The sequence below is a fragment of the Drosophila melanogaster genome, chromosome 3R (genome assembly GCF_000001215.4).
Source record: "Drosophila melanogaster chromosome 3R".
Classification (NCBI taxonomy): Eukaryota; Metazoa; Arthropoda; class Insecta; order Diptera; family Drosophilidae; genus Drosophila; species Drosophila melanogaster.
The window spans coordinates 15,788,458-15,804,247 of record NT_033777.3 but is presented as its reverse complement, the minus strand read 5'-3'; the positions used below and the strand labels follow the sequence as shown (position 1 = coordinate 15,804,247).

At 44.8% G+C, this 15,790-nt stretch overlaps 5 protein-coding genes and 1 non-coding gene across 20 annotated transcripts; 2 read left to right on the top strand and 4 right to left on the bottom strand.

Annotated features, from left to right (window-relative positions):
• Window positions 1–594: 594 nt before the first annotated feature.
• CG9593 (uncharacterized protein) lies at window positions 595–1,973 on the bottom strand. The gene is made up of 3 exons (NM_142236.2): window positions 1,961–1,973; window positions 1,479–1,908; window positions 595–1,421 (listed from the first exon to the last, which is right to left on the bottom strand). Exons 1-3 carry the CDS (start codon window positions 1,964–1,966, stop codon window positions 709–711), a joined length of 1,149 nt encoding a protein of 382 aa, NP_650493.2. The 5' UTR covers window positions 1,967–1,973; the 3' UTR covers window positions 595–708.
• asRNA:CR45891 (antisense RNA:CR45891) lies at window positions 753–1,394 on the top strand. Its single transcript, NR_133405.1, has one exon.
• A 172-nt stretch (window positions 1,974–2,145) lies between the features above and the next one.
• nsl1 (non-specific lethal 1) lies at window positions 2,146–10,466 on the bottom strand. Of its 12 annotated transcripts, none has more exons than NM_001275684.1 (9): window positions 10,295–10,466; window positions 8,669–9,419; window positions 7,357–8,602; window positions 6,454–6,950; window positions 5,844–6,161; window positions 5,212–5,527; window positions 4,986–5,102; window positions 3,948–4,872; window positions 2,146–3,784 (listed from the first exon to the last, which is right to left on the bottom strand). In NM_001275684.1, exons 2-9 carry the CDS (start codon window positions 9,339–9,341, stop codon window positions 3,227–3,229), a joined length of 4,650 nt encoding a protein of 1,549 aa, NP_001262613.1. In that variant the 5' UTR covers window positions 9,342–9,419; window positions 10,295–10,466; the 3' UTR covers window positions 2,146–3,226. The 12 variants fall into 12 exon arrangements, with proteins under 12 accessions (NP_001262613.1, NP_001163622.1, NP_001163623.1 ...); NM_001170151.3 differs by having other exon boundaries at window positions 2,323–3,784; window positions 10,048–10,466; NM_001170152.2 differs by having other exon boundaries at window positions 2,323–3,784; window positions 5,212–5,524; window positions 5,838–6,161; window positions 10,195–10,466.
• Window positions 10,467–10,760: 294 nt separating this feature from the next.
• Acyp2 (Acylphosphatase 2) lies at window positions 10,761–11,560 on the bottom strand. Of its 2 annotated transcripts, none has more exons than NM_001275683.1 (4): window positions 11,347–11,560; window positions 11,275–11,291; window positions 11,097–11,206; window positions 10,761–11,038 (listed from the first exon to the last, which is right to left on the bottom strand). In NM_001275683.1, the coding sequence occupies exons 1-4, from the start codon at window positions 11,411–11,413 to the stop codon at window positions 10,924–10,926; spliced, it is 309 nt and encodes a 102-aa protein (NP_001262612.1). In that variant the 5' UTR covers window positions 11,414–11,560; the 3' UTR covers window positions 10,761–10,923. The 2 variants fall into 2 exon arrangements, with proteins under 2 accessions (NP_001262612.1, NP_650491.1); NM_142234.2 differs by having other exon boundaries at window positions 10,837–11,038.
• Window positions 11,561–11,668: 108 nt separating this feature from the next.
• Window positions 11,669–14,775, top strand: c(3)G (crossover suppressor on 3 of Gowen). Of its 3 annotated transcripts, none has more exons than NM_142233.3 (9): window positions 11,669–11,705; window positions 11,776–12,314; window positions 12,370–12,592; window positions 12,664–12,846; window positions 12,900–13,292; window positions 13,356–13,868; window positions 13,934–14,008; window positions 14,064–14,300; window positions 14,359–14,775. In NM_142233.3, exons 2-9 carry the CDS (start codon window positions 11,806–11,808, stop codon window positions 14,458–14,460), a joined length of 2,235 nt encoding a protein of 744 aa, NP_650490.1. In that variant the 5' UTR covers window positions 11,669–11,705; window positions 11,776–11,805; the 3' UTR covers window positions 14,461–14,775. The 3 variants fall into 3 exon arrangements, with proteins under 3 accessions (NP_650490.1, NP_732066.1, NP_732065.1); NM_169671.3 differs by having other exon boundaries at window positions 11,669–11,717; NM_169670.3 differs by having other exon boundaries at window positions 14,359–14,752.
• On the bottom strand, window positions 14,754–15,727 carry Uros2 (Uroporphyrinogen III synthase 2). Its single transcript, NM_142232.2, has one exon. The coding sequence runs from the start codon at window positions 15,642–15,644 to the stop codon at window positions 14,883–14,885; it is 762 nt and encodes a 253-aa protein (NP_650489.1). The 5' UTR covers window positions 15,645–15,727; the 3' UTR covers window positions 14,754–14,882.
• Between the last annotated feature and the right edge of the window lie 63 nt (window positions 15,728–15,790).

Sequence of the window (15,790 nt, the reverse complement as noted above, 5' to 3'; positions counted from 1 at the left end):
GTTGGTTTTAGTCATATGTGTACATTTTAGTACTTTTTTTTATTACTGTCGTTTTGCGGTATTTTTCTGCGGCCACATTGAGCGCCAATGCGAACAAAAAGGGAAACTTTGATTGCAGTTTTTAATGAAATTATTATAATCTTAGGGTAAATTTTATTAATAATCTAAGGTCGCTGGGTTATAACTAGCTTCGTGCAAGGTTATTTTGTGGCCAAAAGCAAAACTTTGCCATTGTGTGGTAACTACATTGTAAACTTGAGTAAATTGTGTGCAATTCTTGTCGAAGAAACGTTATCTTAATAATTATAATAATGACTCAATAAATTTTGTAAACAGTTGCCCCAAGATCATTTTAAACATATTTCATTTTAATCATTGAAATTCATAAATTTGGCGCCCCATAATGCTTAGCTCGCGACTTTTCTTGCTTTCACTCACATTCATTCGATAATACTCGATAAATTCCTGCTTTCCTCAAATTTTAGACAAATTAAGGAAATCCTATGATACGAAAATACCTTCCAATTTTCATAATAATGGAAACAGCTTAAATCAGGAATAAACACAGAATTATTTAGAAAGTGCCAGTAAATTCGATTCCTATCGGTAACGTTTATTTGCAGTGCCAACTATCGGTAACGTTCAATTGCAGAAATACGTGCAACATTTGATTGGAATTGCTATTTAAATTTCCCAGTTCTCCGCCGCCTAATCCCCATCAGAGTTATCGCCCGGAGTGGGATTTACGGGTCGAATCATCATCCGCGAGCTCTTCGGTTTATCGGTCCCGGTCCGCCAGTTCATCCAGATAATGGCTGGACTTGCTCTCTGGTGGACACCATGTTCTCCATTCAGATTGCACTGTGTGCAGCGATCAAACCACCAGCCACCACCGTAATCCTCGCCACAGGTGGAATCTGCCGATTTCGCGTGGTTCCTTCGCCGATCGTAAGTGCTGAAATCCATCCGATTGTGCTGCTCCAGAGCGTCCGGTAGTGAACCACGGAATTCACCAGCCACCGAAAGCTGATAGTTATAACTCTCGCTGTCTAGCCAGAAGAGTGGATACTCCGCCCAATCCAGCGGTTCCCCTGCCTCCTGCAGCTCAATTCTCAGCTCATGATCGTCGCGGTAGAGAATCTTGTGCGCGAACTCGTTGCCAAACCAGAAGTCTCGGGATAAGTTACCAAAACCCGCGCGATACTCGTCCCAGCTGCGATTGAAATTTTCGTGCGGATCGAAGGAGCCGCCTCTACTCTGGATCACTGTCCAGGCGGGGCCGTCGGTGGCGAAGGCGCAATAACGCTCGTACAAATCACGCTGGACTTCATTGCGCTCCGGAACCAGAAACCTATAGACGCCATCCACCCGGACACCTTCGTCAAGCTCATGGCAATCGGATTTGGCGGGCTGGTAAAAGTCTGGAAAATGTCACCGGGTGAGTCGATGAAACTTGAAAATGATACACTATAACTTGCCCACTTTCGGCTCGTCCTTTTCTTCAGTAAGTTCCTTTGGTAAGGTCTGGCTTGGGGAAGGTTCTTGGCACACTTTAGTTGACCACTCTTTGAGTTCCAGCAAATTCGTAGATATTCTTTCTTCCTGGTTCAGTCGCTCCAGCAACAAATTTAGACGTTCAGATAGAACGGCAAGGGGATCTTCTTTGGAGGAGTATCTTCCAGGTACTTGCACAACTGCATCGGCGAGTAACACCACCTTGCTGAGCACGCGATGCAGATTTATCTCCAAGCCCCTTAGCTTTAGTGCCTGTGCAGCCAAAGTCTTTCTAATCAAGACTAGCTCCTCCAAGGATTTAAAGCCTATATCAGAATTCCCAATCCGATTTAGAGAACCCGTGCTTCCCAGAAACACACAGCTCCAGGCCAGCAGAAAAAGCAATGAAAACTTCTTGAAAGGGAGTCAGTATCCTTAAAGCCGCCAGTGCGTTGTCCGCCCTTACCATCATTTCGATTCCAAGTTCAATCGCCCACTGAAGTCAACTGGTGAAGTCAGCTAGTGAAACTATTCGACACACATGTTGGCCAGATTCCACCATCTGGCGATGGTGGTCCCAGCATATCACTTCTGGCGCTCCATGTGTCATTTTTAAGAATATATAATTCTGTATTTTTGCGGTCCTTAGTTAATCTTCACATTTCTGTTGTATTTCTTTTCAAGTTTTAACGAATTAAACTGGATTCTAGCTTTGCGGTGAAACATACGCAGTAGATAGTAAAAACGAAATTAGAATAAACATTTTCACGGACATAGCCGCGCTAGGTTTCCTTATGGTTGTTGTTTTTTGTTTTTGTTTTTTTTTTTGTGTTTTATAGTATTAATTGCTACAATTAGCCGCTAACGTGTTTATAAGGTAGAAATGAAAACGCCTAAGCAACTAAAATACATATACATACATTTATCGTTCGATCCATTTTCACACACCGCCTTTCGAATTCCGCTCTATACATTTACAGCTGATAAACTTTTTAAAATATAAGAAAAACACGGCCCCAACGCCGACTGATTACTTGCTGGGCTAAAGGCTAATGGTTGGTTAGCTAATGGTTAAGCTTGATCAATTTACAGATAATTGCCTTCTATAGCTTAGTTGTTATATCGTTTGTGTGCAGGTGCGAATACATTTCAAATCTTCAGCTAACTGCTCTCTTCGGCATTTACACGTTAATGTATGCATATGGTATATATTTAAATGTTTTCGTATATATATATATATTTAGATTAGCTTAATATTTTTATCATTAGCGCACTTCGGCTTGAAGCCCAAGTGGGTTTGTTGTGGTGCCTACTTAACCGCTGACCAGTGCTCCAACCGACCGCATCCACCACGTCCACGCGACGTGGTGGGTGCGTTCGATGATTTCTTGATCGTTGGTTAGTGTACAATTATCAGTAACTGCTTAGCTCTATGCGTTTAGCTTGTATTTACATTGTTTCAAGATTTTCGCTTCTGCTTCGTGTTTGTTTTGTTGTGTACTTGTGTGTAGCGTATCTGTGTTTTTTTTTTTTGTTGTGGGCTCGTAGAACTAAATAACTTAGACGATTGCTTAGAGTACGCAATGCTGTTGTGAGTGCAAACCAAACCGTTTGAAACAAATTAAAATTTGTTGGTCTGCTCCGGCTGATTTGTGGGTGTGTGTGTGTTGTGGCTTTAAAAATTGACAAATCGTTTAAAAGTCTTAAATAACGAAAACTTTGGATTTTGGTCTTAGATGCGTCTGCTGCGAACACCCTCGGTCCGTGTCTTCCACTCCGGATCGTTGGGATCGTCGTCCTCGAAGGGATCCTCGCCCATATCCTCCTCTAGCGCCTCCGGATCAGCGAGATAGGCATCGATCGCCGAGTCGTAAAGCTCATGCTCGACATCTGGTGTCGACGGCTCCTCGTCATCCAGCGGCGCCAGATGATGCTTGGGATAGTCGTCATCCTCGTCTTCTAGCAGCATCTCTTCCTCTTCCGGCTCAGAAATTCCACCTTCATTTGCCGCATCTATTCCGTTCAACTTCGCCGCCGCAGGGTGGCCATTGAGCTGGCCATTTAGCTGACCATTTGGCTTAATCTTGCACTTGCTGCTGCGCCGACTGCCGCTGCCTCCTGTGAAGGTGTTCCCACCATCACAGTTCGAGGATATCGACTTGCTTTTGGCCCGCTTTGAGACGGTCATTGACCTGGGCGGCGCATATGTCTCGGCTAGCAATCGCTGGTAGACCTCGTCGGAGAGCGGAAAGTTCAAGGGCTCAAAGGGAGATGGCATCACAGTGTAAGACTATACAAAAAGGAAAAGGGTTTCAATTAGAAAACTATTCTATACAATCAGTATTTGAACATTCAAAGCAGTTTGAAAACAAAATTCGGCAAAAGTAATAGGCACAACCAGAATTTATTTTATATATGAGTTCAACAAATGTGAAACTTGGACATCGACTTACCTCCCGCAGATCGGGCGTGGTGCTGCGCCGTTCCAGCTGATCCTTAAGCTTGCTAGACGTAGTCCGACGACGAGCTTGGCGTGCCTGTCCGCCAGTCAGCAGCTCACCGCTTTCGTTAAAAGCGTCCAGTGGGTACGCCAGCGGCGAGGGAATGCTTTCGTTGTCGTGACCAGGGCCGCCTAGATGAGGAGCTGGTGAGGCGGGATCCGGTGTGTTGGCGCCACTAGATTCGGCACGACTATCGACGCGCCTATTTGCACGCGATCGGGTGCTCCAGGGGAACTTAAGGAAAGTCTCGAAGCGGCGTCGCTCCTCGAGAAGAGCTCGCTGATGTCGCATAATAAACGCTTCATCCGAAAGATCTTCGTCGACATGCTGTGGCTCCTCCTCGCTCTCACGGGATTCCAGCTGTTGCTGCACCAACTGCCCATTAGCCTTGGTGACCTCGTTGGAGGTTGGAGTTTCCAGCTTGGGTCGCTTTGGCAGTGGTGGTTCTGGTGCTGGCTGAGCAATTTTGTCTTGCGTTTCGGCAGTTTTGTCAATCGGATTCTTTATCAAGTTTCCGTTGAGCTTGGGTTTGACCACCTTTTCCTTTGGATCGTCGTCTTCTTTTGATTGCGTATCGTGATCCTCTGCAGCCTTAAGTTCATCCTTTTTGGCGTTACCATTTACCAGTCCATTTTTATTATTATTATTGTTTGTATTATTATTGTTATTGTGCTTGACTGCTTGATTTTCCTTTAAACCATTAACCTTCGGAGGCTGCAGGGCCGGCTGCTCTTGATCTTGATCTGGTGGTGGTGGTAGCTGTTGTTTGGCTAGCTCCTCTGACTTTGATGCGACACAGCCATTGCTCAGTTTGCGCTCCATTGACTCATCTGACGAATGTTTTCCCTTATCGTTATCACTGTCTACAATGCGCCACCTGAAAGCAAAGATGGAATGGGTGATTTTAATAGATATACACAAATCTTGGTATTTTACATTATGCGACATATATATATAAAATAAGGACTTAGCGCAAAATTGAATACTTACTTGGGTATGGGTATTTCCTTGTAGGGAATTATCTCCATTTTCGACTGGGCTAGCATACTGTAGGGTATAACGATGTTATTGATGTCGTAGATGGGACGAACGCGACGCTCAGAGGTTCTGCAAGGGAAACATACATATAAATTATATATAACAATCTATCTTATAAAAAAAAAGCAGGACTACTTATCGCGAATCCCTGGGATCAGTTATTGAATCCGAAACATACCTCTCATTTTTATGACTGTTGGAGGGCGAAGAGTTGCGACGACTCCTGCTTTGCTCCCCCCACTGATCGCCGTAGCCATTGAGATGATGATTGTTGATTTTGGTGCCGTGGTGATTCTGCTGCTGCTGTGTGGAATTGCTGCTGCTGCTGTTGGTTGCGGATTTGCGTGCCTTCTTAGCGCCGCTCAGTGCCGAGATCGAGGTTGAGGAGGGACTGTGGTGGCGTTGTCGTTGGCGTTGGCGAGAGTCTGGCCACAGCGAGCTGGAACTGTTCGCTCCAGTTGGGTGTTGTGGTTGCCGCTTGCCCCTGGCCGCTGCTGATGTTGCGTCAAGTCCGTGATTTGGATGCGGAACGGGGACGAAACGGAGACAAGAACGGAATGGCAAAATAAAACAATTGGTGGGGTTTTTCGTTGTTGTTGTTGGTGGTGGTGTTTGTTGATGGTGTTGGTGGAATTTCGTGTTTTGGTTGATCGATGCAAAGAAAAAGAAGAAGAAGAGATGCAAAAGATTGTTGTTGTTTTATGTTAATAACAATTATCGAATTTCGTCATGTTTACAATAATTTACTGTTGGCCACAAGTGGCGTTGTAGTAGGCGTAGTAGAAGAAGAAGTAGTAGCAGTACCAGTACCGTTTCCGCTATCCCCTCCCCCGACGCTACTGCTTCCGTTTCCGCCTGCTCCTCCTGCGGCGACAGCAGCAGCTTTAGCTCCGCTCCCAGCCTCCTTATTTGAGTTGTTGTTGCGCTCCTTGCGTCGTATATAACGCCGCTTCGCCGCATCGCCCGACCGCCGGCTGCCACCTTGTCCGCCGACACCGCCTGAGGCTATCGTCTCGCGCTCCGCCTTCCACATGGCCTTGACAATGGCCTTGGGCTGGCTGCGCATGACGCGGTACTGCCAGTCCGGCTGGCGGGCAACGGCCTCCAAGTGAACCGACTGACTGACATCTGGGAAACAAGAATGATAGGGATAAGAATATATTCAAACATAATTCCACTTTAGCTGTCATCATCCGACTATTTCTTTTCATTTTGGAATCCAATGTAAAGAATACGAGGATTTTAATGTTTTAGTTTCGAATAAAAATTATTTGCAAGTATTGCATTTTAAAGTTTTACTTTTTAATCAATTCAGTTCAAATCTCAAGTGTAGAATAAATAATGTTAAACCATCACAGATGATAAGAAATAATCATGGACGAAAACCAAATGGGTCCACTCAGTGTAACCTCCCACTCACCGCTGGCGAAGCTGAGCACTGGATGGTAGCCAGCATCGAGCAATGCCACCCGGTTTTGCGGCATCATCGTCTCGACCAGATCCCTGGGCGCCGTAGGGTCTGTCCGACCCGTGCACAGTGTGCATGGCACCTGCGGCCACTGGCAGCCACACTTAATGTTGCTGGGGCGTGCGGCTTTCTTGGAAATCGTGTGCATGTTCGTGGTCTGGAAGAGCTTGCGTTTGCGGAACTCGGACAGCACCAATGGACGTGCCCGACTGCAGAGGTAGTCGGATCCGGGCTCCTCCTTAATGCCATTTGCCGGCTGTGCTAGCGACGGTGAGGTCTTAGCTGTGGACTCCAGCTGGATCTCGCCCTTGGACTGAGTTAGATCCATGTAAAGGTCGCTGTGCTGACGGATCTTCATCTCCAAATCGGTCAGCTGGGAGCAGAGCCAGGACCAGCGCAGGGCAATGGCTGCACGATCTCTCGAATATCGCCAGACAGCGCGTCGAGTGCTGCAAAGAATCAAATTTCAAGAGCATTAGGAAAGAGAATACCACAAAAAAAAAGCTAAAAGAAATATATAATCGCTAATTAACAATTTTAATAAAAACTGTTGAAATAGTTGAAATATCGCATTGTAAATGCGATAATTAGGTACAACAACTCTAATCAAAGCCTATTACAACTTTTCAATTGCTAAGGACGACGTTAAATCATGTTTAAAATGCCTGTCAAAGCAAAACAATTTTGAAAGAAAACTACCGAGCCAACATTAATCGGACAAATTCTATAGCAAAAGAATGATCTTAAAAAGATGACAGAAGCTGAAAACCCCCCTCAAAAAAAGATGGAAGAAAGTTTACTTGTAAAATATTCCCGATAACCTAAGTATGTACATAAATAATACGAAGTACTCACATTGGTAGCGAGAGCTGCTGGTTGTTGTTGTAGGTTACCATCTCGTCAGCGGATTCTCCACCAGAACTTGACTCCGTGGCGTCCGAGTCGATGGCATTCTGTACTTCTCGAAGCTCCGTGTGCAGCAGGCCAGACACATGGGTGAGTTCATTAGTCACATAGGTGTCGTAGCCGGGCACGATATCATCCGCCCGCGGTGTATTCGAACCCGTTGCGGATCCCGTCGTGCCAGCTGCCTGTCTAGATGTTACCGCTCCTGGCGCAGGTGCAGTGGGTGTGGCACCCGTTGCAACCGAAGCATCAAGTTGATTCTTTCGTGGACGCTTCATCGGCAGCGCAGAGCTGTTGCAGCTGTTGTACCAGCTGGAGGATGGCGCCAGAGTAGCAGAGCTTCCGCTGGCTGAGTGGCAGATTTGCTGATGCTTTGCCGCCGTCGCAATATGCCGGATCACATTACTCATCTGGCTAGCAGGCAGCGGATGCTTGTTCTGCTCCTCCCAGAAGGTTGAGCTCGGACGCCCTGAGACAATCGATAGGACAGTGGCCTCCTGCTCAGTCAGCGTGGAACTTCTCGCTGGAACTGGAGCCTTATGGGAACTGCGGGCAGACCACTCCATGATACCAACCACCTCCTCGCTCGCGTGACGGCACATCGCTCGCGCCTGGAGCTTGCGCATCCTGCGTAGCAAAAACTCGATCCTGCGCGAGATAACGTGCTGCTGCTGCTCCAACTCAGCATGACTCTCCTGCCAGGGCCGCTGCTCCTGCTTAATAATCACATTCGGCTGGGAAATGTTGCTGCCGCTAACGAGGATGCCACTGCAGCTGGGCTTCGCGCCCGGCACATCCACCACATTTTCGGGTGGCGCGGGCGGCAATGGCGCTGCCGGTGCTGCCTCTTCCCAAACTTCGTCGAAAAACTCGCAAATGGTATCTGGATTAACATGGCCACCGTCAAATGTTTTGAGCGCTTTAAGCACCTCCTCGATATCCTGATCCTCTAGAACAGCACCAGCTGCTCCGTCTTTGAGAAAATTGTTGGAACTGGTGGTGCTTTGCGGCGTCATCTGTTGAATGGACTGCTGCTGTGTTCGCGCCGGCTGCGGAGACTCAAGATGGGCACTTGGTGGCGCCTGTGGCCTGGTGGGCGTGTTTGGCGCCTCCTGCACGGGTACCGGAACAGAAGGTGGTGCCACATGCTCCTCGGGCCTTCCAGTGGCATTCCCATCTAGCTGGCTGAGACGCTCTGAAACAGTGGGCGAGAGAAATTTTGAGTCAAGACTATTTATTTGGAGTGATTCCTTAGACCCACCTTCTATATTATCTATTTCTATCTTGGTCACCTCATCCACTGCAGATAAGGATAGAGCGCTGCCAGCACTCGTTGAACTTGTGGCCACTGCCAGCACCGAGGCAGGCGGAACCGGCTCTTTCCCCAGACTCACATCGGGTAGGGTTTTCCTCAGGCAAATCTCCGCGGATATGGTCTCCTCAAAGTTGATGGTTAGATCCGCCAGTAGCTGAGCGGTGGAGTTGTCCTTGGGCGTGGAGCTGTTGTCGGCGGAGGTGCTGTTGCCGGCGGAGGTACTGTTGCTGTCGTTATTGTTGTGCTCCACGGCAGAGGTGGAGGCTGCCGCAGTATCCGTCGAGGGATTTGGTGAAGTGGTGCTGTGTGGAGTCGGGGCTGTGCTCAGCCCCATTGGTTCATTGCTGGCTTTAGCGTTGCCCGACTTTCGCTTGTTATTGATTGCTAGCGAGGATCGCTGCTGTTGTAGATGCGGGGAAGCGGTAACTGAGGCCGCTGCCGCTGATGAGCGGGTAATCCGCGTGGTGGCCGTGGCCGGCGTGGGTGTTGCCGGCTTCTTGACCAAGCCAACTGCACATCCAACTCCTCCGCTTTCCGAGGAGCTGCGGGCCGAGGGCGAGGCGGTGCTGGTTAGCTTCTCCTTTGGACTTAGTGGCTCGGCTGTGAGCGCTGGGGCCATCGTTCTGATGCTAATACGTTGGCCGGCTGCTGCGGCATTTGGTTCGTTCGACTCCTAAGGCGTCTCTTTATGCTAATCCTGTCGAGAATTTTCCAAAAACGGGCTATTATTTTTCGGCAATTCAGCGTTAGGACGACAAAATAAAGGCATACTATTCGGTCCGAGACTACTGCGTTATCATATAAAAGAACAATATTGGTGTATTTATTTTTTATCTCGTTTAAACCGCCCGCCTCCGTAAGATTTCAAAATTTGGAATGGTTTTTTTTTTTTGTCTTTTCCGGCGTGTTATGTACATATGCTACATATGCGTACACAACACACACACAGCGTCGCTTTGGCCAACAAGAGAACCCATGAGAGCGAGAGAGAGGTCAGAAAGCGCGCTATTGCACACCATGATGCGCAATAAAAAAAACTGTATAGAACACACACACACAAACATATGCAGGGACTGACAGACTACTTTACATACTGACGAAATCATTGCGGTTACTTTCGAAAATTACAATTTTCCAAGATTGGGCATCTTCTGCCGGCGGGAAACTGCCGATCATGCCACCATGTTTTTATGTAATTCCGTTTATTGAGTTTTTCCACTACAATTAGCCTAGGCAAACGGAAACTCGCGCCTTTACACACACACACGCACATGCTAGCACACACACACGTGCAACTGTATGCGCCACTATATTCAGTTATTTACACAATCTCATTTATTGTATTCCACATGTCTCGATCAATTCTGCAGTAAAAATCAGTTATATGTGCTTTGTGTCCTATCTATATTCGCCCAGATTCCAGCGAAAGGGCAGTGGAAAAAGGTTTTCAGCGCGAAAGTAATCGTACTCACTAACACATGCAAGCAAGAACACACCGACAGCAGGCAGGCAGCACGCAAGAATTTGTAAATTGCTTAAAAATTAAGTAGTATTTTTTTTCATTATACGCACAATTCGGCCGTTCCGAAAAATTGCCCGTAGCACAATTGGCAAATATTTTTTGCAAACACAATGGCGTGACTCGCACTGTAGGAATTACGGTTTTCGCTTCACGGACTTTTTTCCTCATTTATTTTTTTCATCGCTTAGACTGCTCTGCTACGCTTTTGGCAAAACGACGTGTATCGAAGCTGTACTCGTTTCTGTGCCAGACCAAAGTGCGCTGTCGCCCAGCTGGTTGTCTCGCTCTTGCACGTGCGCCGCCTATGGCGGTGGCGCGGCCCACTGTTGTGTGTGCGAGCGAGATGACCAGTGTCTATGGCAGGGAGCTGCAAACTATCGGCTGTGATAGCAATATATCGAGTAGATACTGGAGTGGTGCGCACTTTCGACTAGCGACTATCGATTCTCGGAATAATTTTCCGCCTTGTTTTAAATAATTTATTATTTATTTATTGTTGTACTTCAGTACTGGGTTCAGTTTTGCGAAACGTAATATTTCTTATGTTCATACTATCGAATGTTATCGACTCAGTCGATAGCAATGCAGATATGCCTGCTTACGCAAGTTGCAGCCCTGGTAATTTATTTAGACTTTGTTTCGGAATTGGATGGACAACGAAAGAGCTAATAATTCGTTTTTAATGTTTTATGTCAAAGGAAGTGAACGTATAGTCCTCGATTTCCTGGATTTGCGAAAATTCAGCCTTTGAGACCTTAGCGTTGGGAATTCGGTTGTTCTCCAGCCAATGTTTCCTTCAAATTAGTGGGCGATGGTTAAATGATTGAATTAGTGGAGTGCAGCGGTACCTACATTTCCATTAAATTCATCATAGGAGCCTCCAGTTGTCCCTTGACGGTCCCATCCCGGGTATTCATGCACCAGCCCCTAACTCCCAATCTTTTAGCCTCATGCGACGTGTGCTAAGCCAAAAATGTACATAAGTTAAATGTTGATTTCCAGATATATATATAGGCCTCCCAGTACTTACTTTGCGGAAGAACACACCTGCAAAATTTAATACGCTGTTTAACAAGCCGAATCAGAAAAATGCATTGCATACCTTGCACTCGTCCAAAGATCTCGAAATCGAGGGCAAATATCTGCTTGGCAACTCCAGATCCCGCCATTATGTAGTCGTGATCAGATTTCTGATGCCACTTAGATTCCTTGCAGCACTCAAATTTCTAAATAGAGCTAGCAAAAACTGAATGTTGACAACCAAAATAGAATTATTATTAAATTGTAACATAGTTATCGTAGCCAGGGCGACAACGCAAAACCAGGGGCGTTCAGTAGAAAATACCGTGAGGTCAGTATTTAGACAGTACACACACCTCTTGTGAACAACAATATACTGTAGGTCATCAAGCTCATCTCTAGCTAATGTTTACCGTTGCTTTTCAACGCAGGACGCACTTGGTAAAAGTTTAGGTAAACTAAACAAAACGTTTGTAATGTACAATATATATTTATTTCTTTTATAAATTAGTTGCGCTAATACAACTGCTTAGCTGGCAAAATGACGGGCGCCAAGAAAAGATCGGGAGCACCGTTAGTGGATGCAGCTCACTCGAAAGCCCCAAAACCAGGTACAGTTGCCCAAGAAAAAAACAGCCAAATTCCAACTGTTTGGAAAAAGGATCATGTAAAAACTCAACTTTTCGAAAGATCAAACGAAAAGCCATCCAAAAAAAGAACTCCGCTAGTGGCTCCTAGAGTTCAGCAATCAAAAATTGAAGCGCAAACTTCTCAGGCTGTGGAAAAAACACAGGAAGACCAAACTTTTGCAGCCACCATAGACAGTTCAACAAAAAGTCTAAAAAAGTCTCCCAAAAACGAGGGAGAATTATGGGCAGATATTCAGAAGCTGTCGCCCCACACGGGAATAATAATTCATAGCTTCATAAAGCAGTACAACGAATCGCTAAATAATCTCAAGAAGAAAGACTTGGTGGTCAGCAAGAAAATGAGAGCCATCGCCATGGACTCGCTGAAGAAAAAATCGGAAAATATCAGCTTGAAGGAAAAGTAAGACCTTCCTTCTTCAATACAGTTCCTGCCTGCAGTGAGCTTATTCTTTCAGGTTGACAAATATGGAACTGGAGCTGACCCAACTGAAAACTGATCTTATCGAGCAGCAGGAGAAGAACGCAGAGAACATCCAGAAGTACACGGAAATCAACAAAAAGTACACCCACTGCGAGCAACATTACGACAAGGAGCTGGAAATCATTAAAGTATGTGTTGAGAAGAAAAATTCAGAGCTCCGAGATGCTCAATCCCGGATGGCCCTGCAGGCGCAAGAGGTGAGTTTACTATATTTTAAAATATATAGATATAAATTTATATATATCTACATGTGTATCTCACTTTGCAGCTGAATAATATGCAGCAAACGAATCGTGAGTTAGCTGGAGCCTGCGAGAATTATAAAAAGGATTTGGAAGAAGCAGAAGTGGCCAAATCTATGATTCTACATGAACTTACCGATCTCAAAGAGCTCCACGAAGACCTACAGCTTCAATTTGAAGATGTGTCTGCACAAAAGGAAAAGTTTGAGGTGGGTTACACTGGCTTTCCTTGTATTAGATTATAACATTATGTTCTCCACAGGCAAACATTTTACAATTAAGCAGCGACTTAAATGCAAAGATGCTTGACTGCGCCCAGCTTGAAGATCGCATTGAGCAGCTGCCAATAGAGGCCAACAAAGCTTTGTCGAAACTGCAACGTGATTTAGAAGCCAGTGAATTGCAGTTCGTGGATCAGCAACGATTGACTGATCAGGCAACGAGGGAACTCGAACTTGTTCGCAATGAGATAAATACGTTTAAGACTCTTATTGAGGAAAAGGAAAGAAGACATGTTTCCCTAAGTGATGAACTAACTCAAATGACGGAGAGATTGAGCGAGCTCGCTGATATCAACGAAAGTTATATCAATGAGTTGACTGAAACAAAATTGAAGCACTCCCAGGAAATAAAAGATCAAGCAGATGCCTACGAGGTTGGTCTGAAAAATACTAAATTCATATTTTATTGTATCTTGATTATTTATTCTCCTTGACAGATTGTTGTTCAAGAGTTAAAAGAGAGCTTGAACAAGGCTTCAGTTGATTTTACTCAGCTAAAAAGCAACAGTGAGAAGCTACACAAAGAAACCCTTCTGCAGGTCTCCGAACTGCAGGAAAAACTTATAGAAATGGTGTCCCATCGCAGCAATCAGGAAGAGCTAATAAAGCGTCTTGGTAATGAAATTCAAGAAAAAACTCATAATTTTGAAGAAGAACTCAAAAGGCAACAGGAGCAGCTTGCTAATCAAATGCAGATGAAGGCCACTGAAGTTGAGAGCGAAAATAAGCGAAACGCTGTTGAAATACAAAAACTTAAATCTGAACTCGAAGAAAGGAATAAAGCTTTTAAGGCTCAACAGGATAAATTGGAATATTTGATTAGTGATCATGATACGCTAAAGAGCGCTATTATCAATCTTCAGGCTGAAAAGAAGGAAATCGAGAGTGAATTATCCACGGCCAAAGTTAAATTTAGCGAGGAATTACAGTCTCAGAAAGATAACCTAATGGTAAGACTTATAAATTCTTTTTCATTAACCTTTTTTCTACAAAATGATTTATTATTTTTATATAGAAAAAGGTATCCGAATTGGAGCTTGAAATTAAAAGAAAAGAAACCGAATTGATTGAACTTGAGCGTGAAAAGAACGTAAGTCTATCGGACTCATTATATTTCATGTTATATATTTAAAATTGCCCAACAGAATGAAATGGCTGTGCTACAATTTAAAATGAATCGAATTAACTGCCTGATCGACCAACCAGTGACCACAATTAAACAGCTAAAAGATTCCAAAGGGCCAACCAGAACTGAGAGCATTCCTACTAAGGTGCAACCGGAAAATACAGACGAATTTTCAAGCACTGCCAGAAAGCGTAATGCTCGTCGTCAAAAAATTACCACATATTCCTCCGACTTTGATAGCGGCGATGATATACCAGTGAGTATTTGTTAATTGCACCTATAATCGAAATTAAATTATTGAACTTTTATTACAGATCGTGGGCAACTCTTTAAGCGGCAAACGTGCCAAATTATGTGCGCCCATCAAGCCACAAAATAATATTGATATGTTCGACATGTTGAAGAATTCTAAATAACTAAGCAGTACAACGAACATACAGACAACATTATCAATTCTTACACTTTGTTTTTAGTAAAATGGAAGAATATTGAGCTTAGAAATTCATTCAGATCCATCATCATTTAAACATCTGTACTTCTTTGAAAACTTGTCTGAAACTGGCAAGCTATTTTTAAGAACATGATTACTTTATGTTATTTAATCCCATTTTGTATCTAATTGTTAAATTAAAACTCATATCTTGAAGTATCTTGTTCAAATAGATCCAATCTATTTGATTATAGTTTTTGTAATAAAAACATTACATGTACTTTGTTGAAACACTTTAATTAATAACACACTTTTGTCCTCATTTCTTTAAAGGACACCAAACAGATTTTGAAATCATACCAAAAGTAAAAACTGGTAAAAACAAAACGTAAAATGATCGATACTAAACTATGTTTTGATGATATTTATCAGGCGGTCGACGTCAGCAGCATTCACGACTCCGTCCGCCTTAATTCCAGATTCCTCCATTGCCTTCCTGGTGCCACTGCCCACGGCTATCAGCTTGCGATCCTTAAGCGAAACGTTGTAGTTCCCAAAGAACTCCAAGGAGCTGCGGACACTGGAGGGTCCGAAGAACACAATCGTTTCCATTCGCTTGAATTTGAGGGCGTGCCGCATCTGATTGACGAAATCCGGATGCGACCGACTCTCGTACACTTCGCAGGCATCCACCCGGAATCCCTGGGCGACCAAACGGAGGCGCAGTGTCTGACCCACGCCATTGCCGCAGGGCATGAGCAGTGGCAGATCCCTCTTGGGTCCAAACGTCTCCACGATCAGATCGCACAGATTGTTTGCATTCACGGCATGATCGCCCAGAGTCGGAAGATTCTGGAATGTTATCCAGGCGGCGCTGTGCGTGTTCTTGCCTAGGGAATAATTGTGTAACGCACGCCAGCAACTAGGAAGTGGTGTCTTTCCTAGTGCCTCGTTTACAGCTTGGACACAGCGCGGGGATGCAAATATAATCCCGGCATATTTGTGCGGCTCATGCAACTTGGCTTGCAATTGCTTCAGATTCTTGAACACAAAATGCGAGGGAGTAATGAAGATGGGATCCAGGTTATGGCTGCGCAACGCCGAACCATAGAAATCATCGGAGGACGGAACCTTCAGCAGAATAACCGGCTGCTTGTTGCGATCTCCCATGATTCTAACTAAATTTTGCTGGACTTAACTAGAGAATGGACAATTTGATATTCGTGTTTTGCGTTTGATTTATAGAATAGTTCGAATAGAAAGGGCATAGAATAGATAATGCCTGAAAATTATTGCCGCGCCTATCGAGAGTCGGG

Coding starts and splice junctions, on each gene's coding strand:
- CG9593 (NM_142236.2), bottom strand. Junction 1,422..1,478: donor AAAGGACGAGCCGAAAGTGG/GCAAGTTATAGT, acceptor GACATTTTCCAG/ACTTTTACCAGCCCGCCAAA.
- Acyp2 (NM_001275683.1), bottom strand. CDS start 11,413: ATGGCGGGATCTGGAGTTGCCAAGCAGATATTTGCCCTCGATTTCGAG. Junction 11,039..11,096: donor ATGATGAATTTAATGGAAAT/GTAGGTACCGCT, acceptor ACTAATTTGAAG/GAAACATTGGCTGGAGAACA.
- nsl1 (NM_169672.4), bottom strand. CDS start 9,341: ATGGCCCCAGCGCTCACAGCCGAGCCACTAAGTCCAAAGGAGAAGCTA. Junction 5,528..5,780: donor AACGCCACTTGTGGCCAACA/GTAAATTATTGT, acceptor ACGCAACATCAG/CAGCGGCCAGGGGCAAGCGG. Junction 5,103..5,211: donor AACAGTCATAAAAATGAGAG/GTATGTTTCGGA, acceptor TTTCCCTTGCAG/AACCTCTGAGCGTCGCGTTC.
- Uros2 (NM_142232.2), bottom strand. CDS start 15,644: ATGGGAGATCGCAACAAGCAGCCGGTTATTCTGCTGAAGGTTCCGTCC.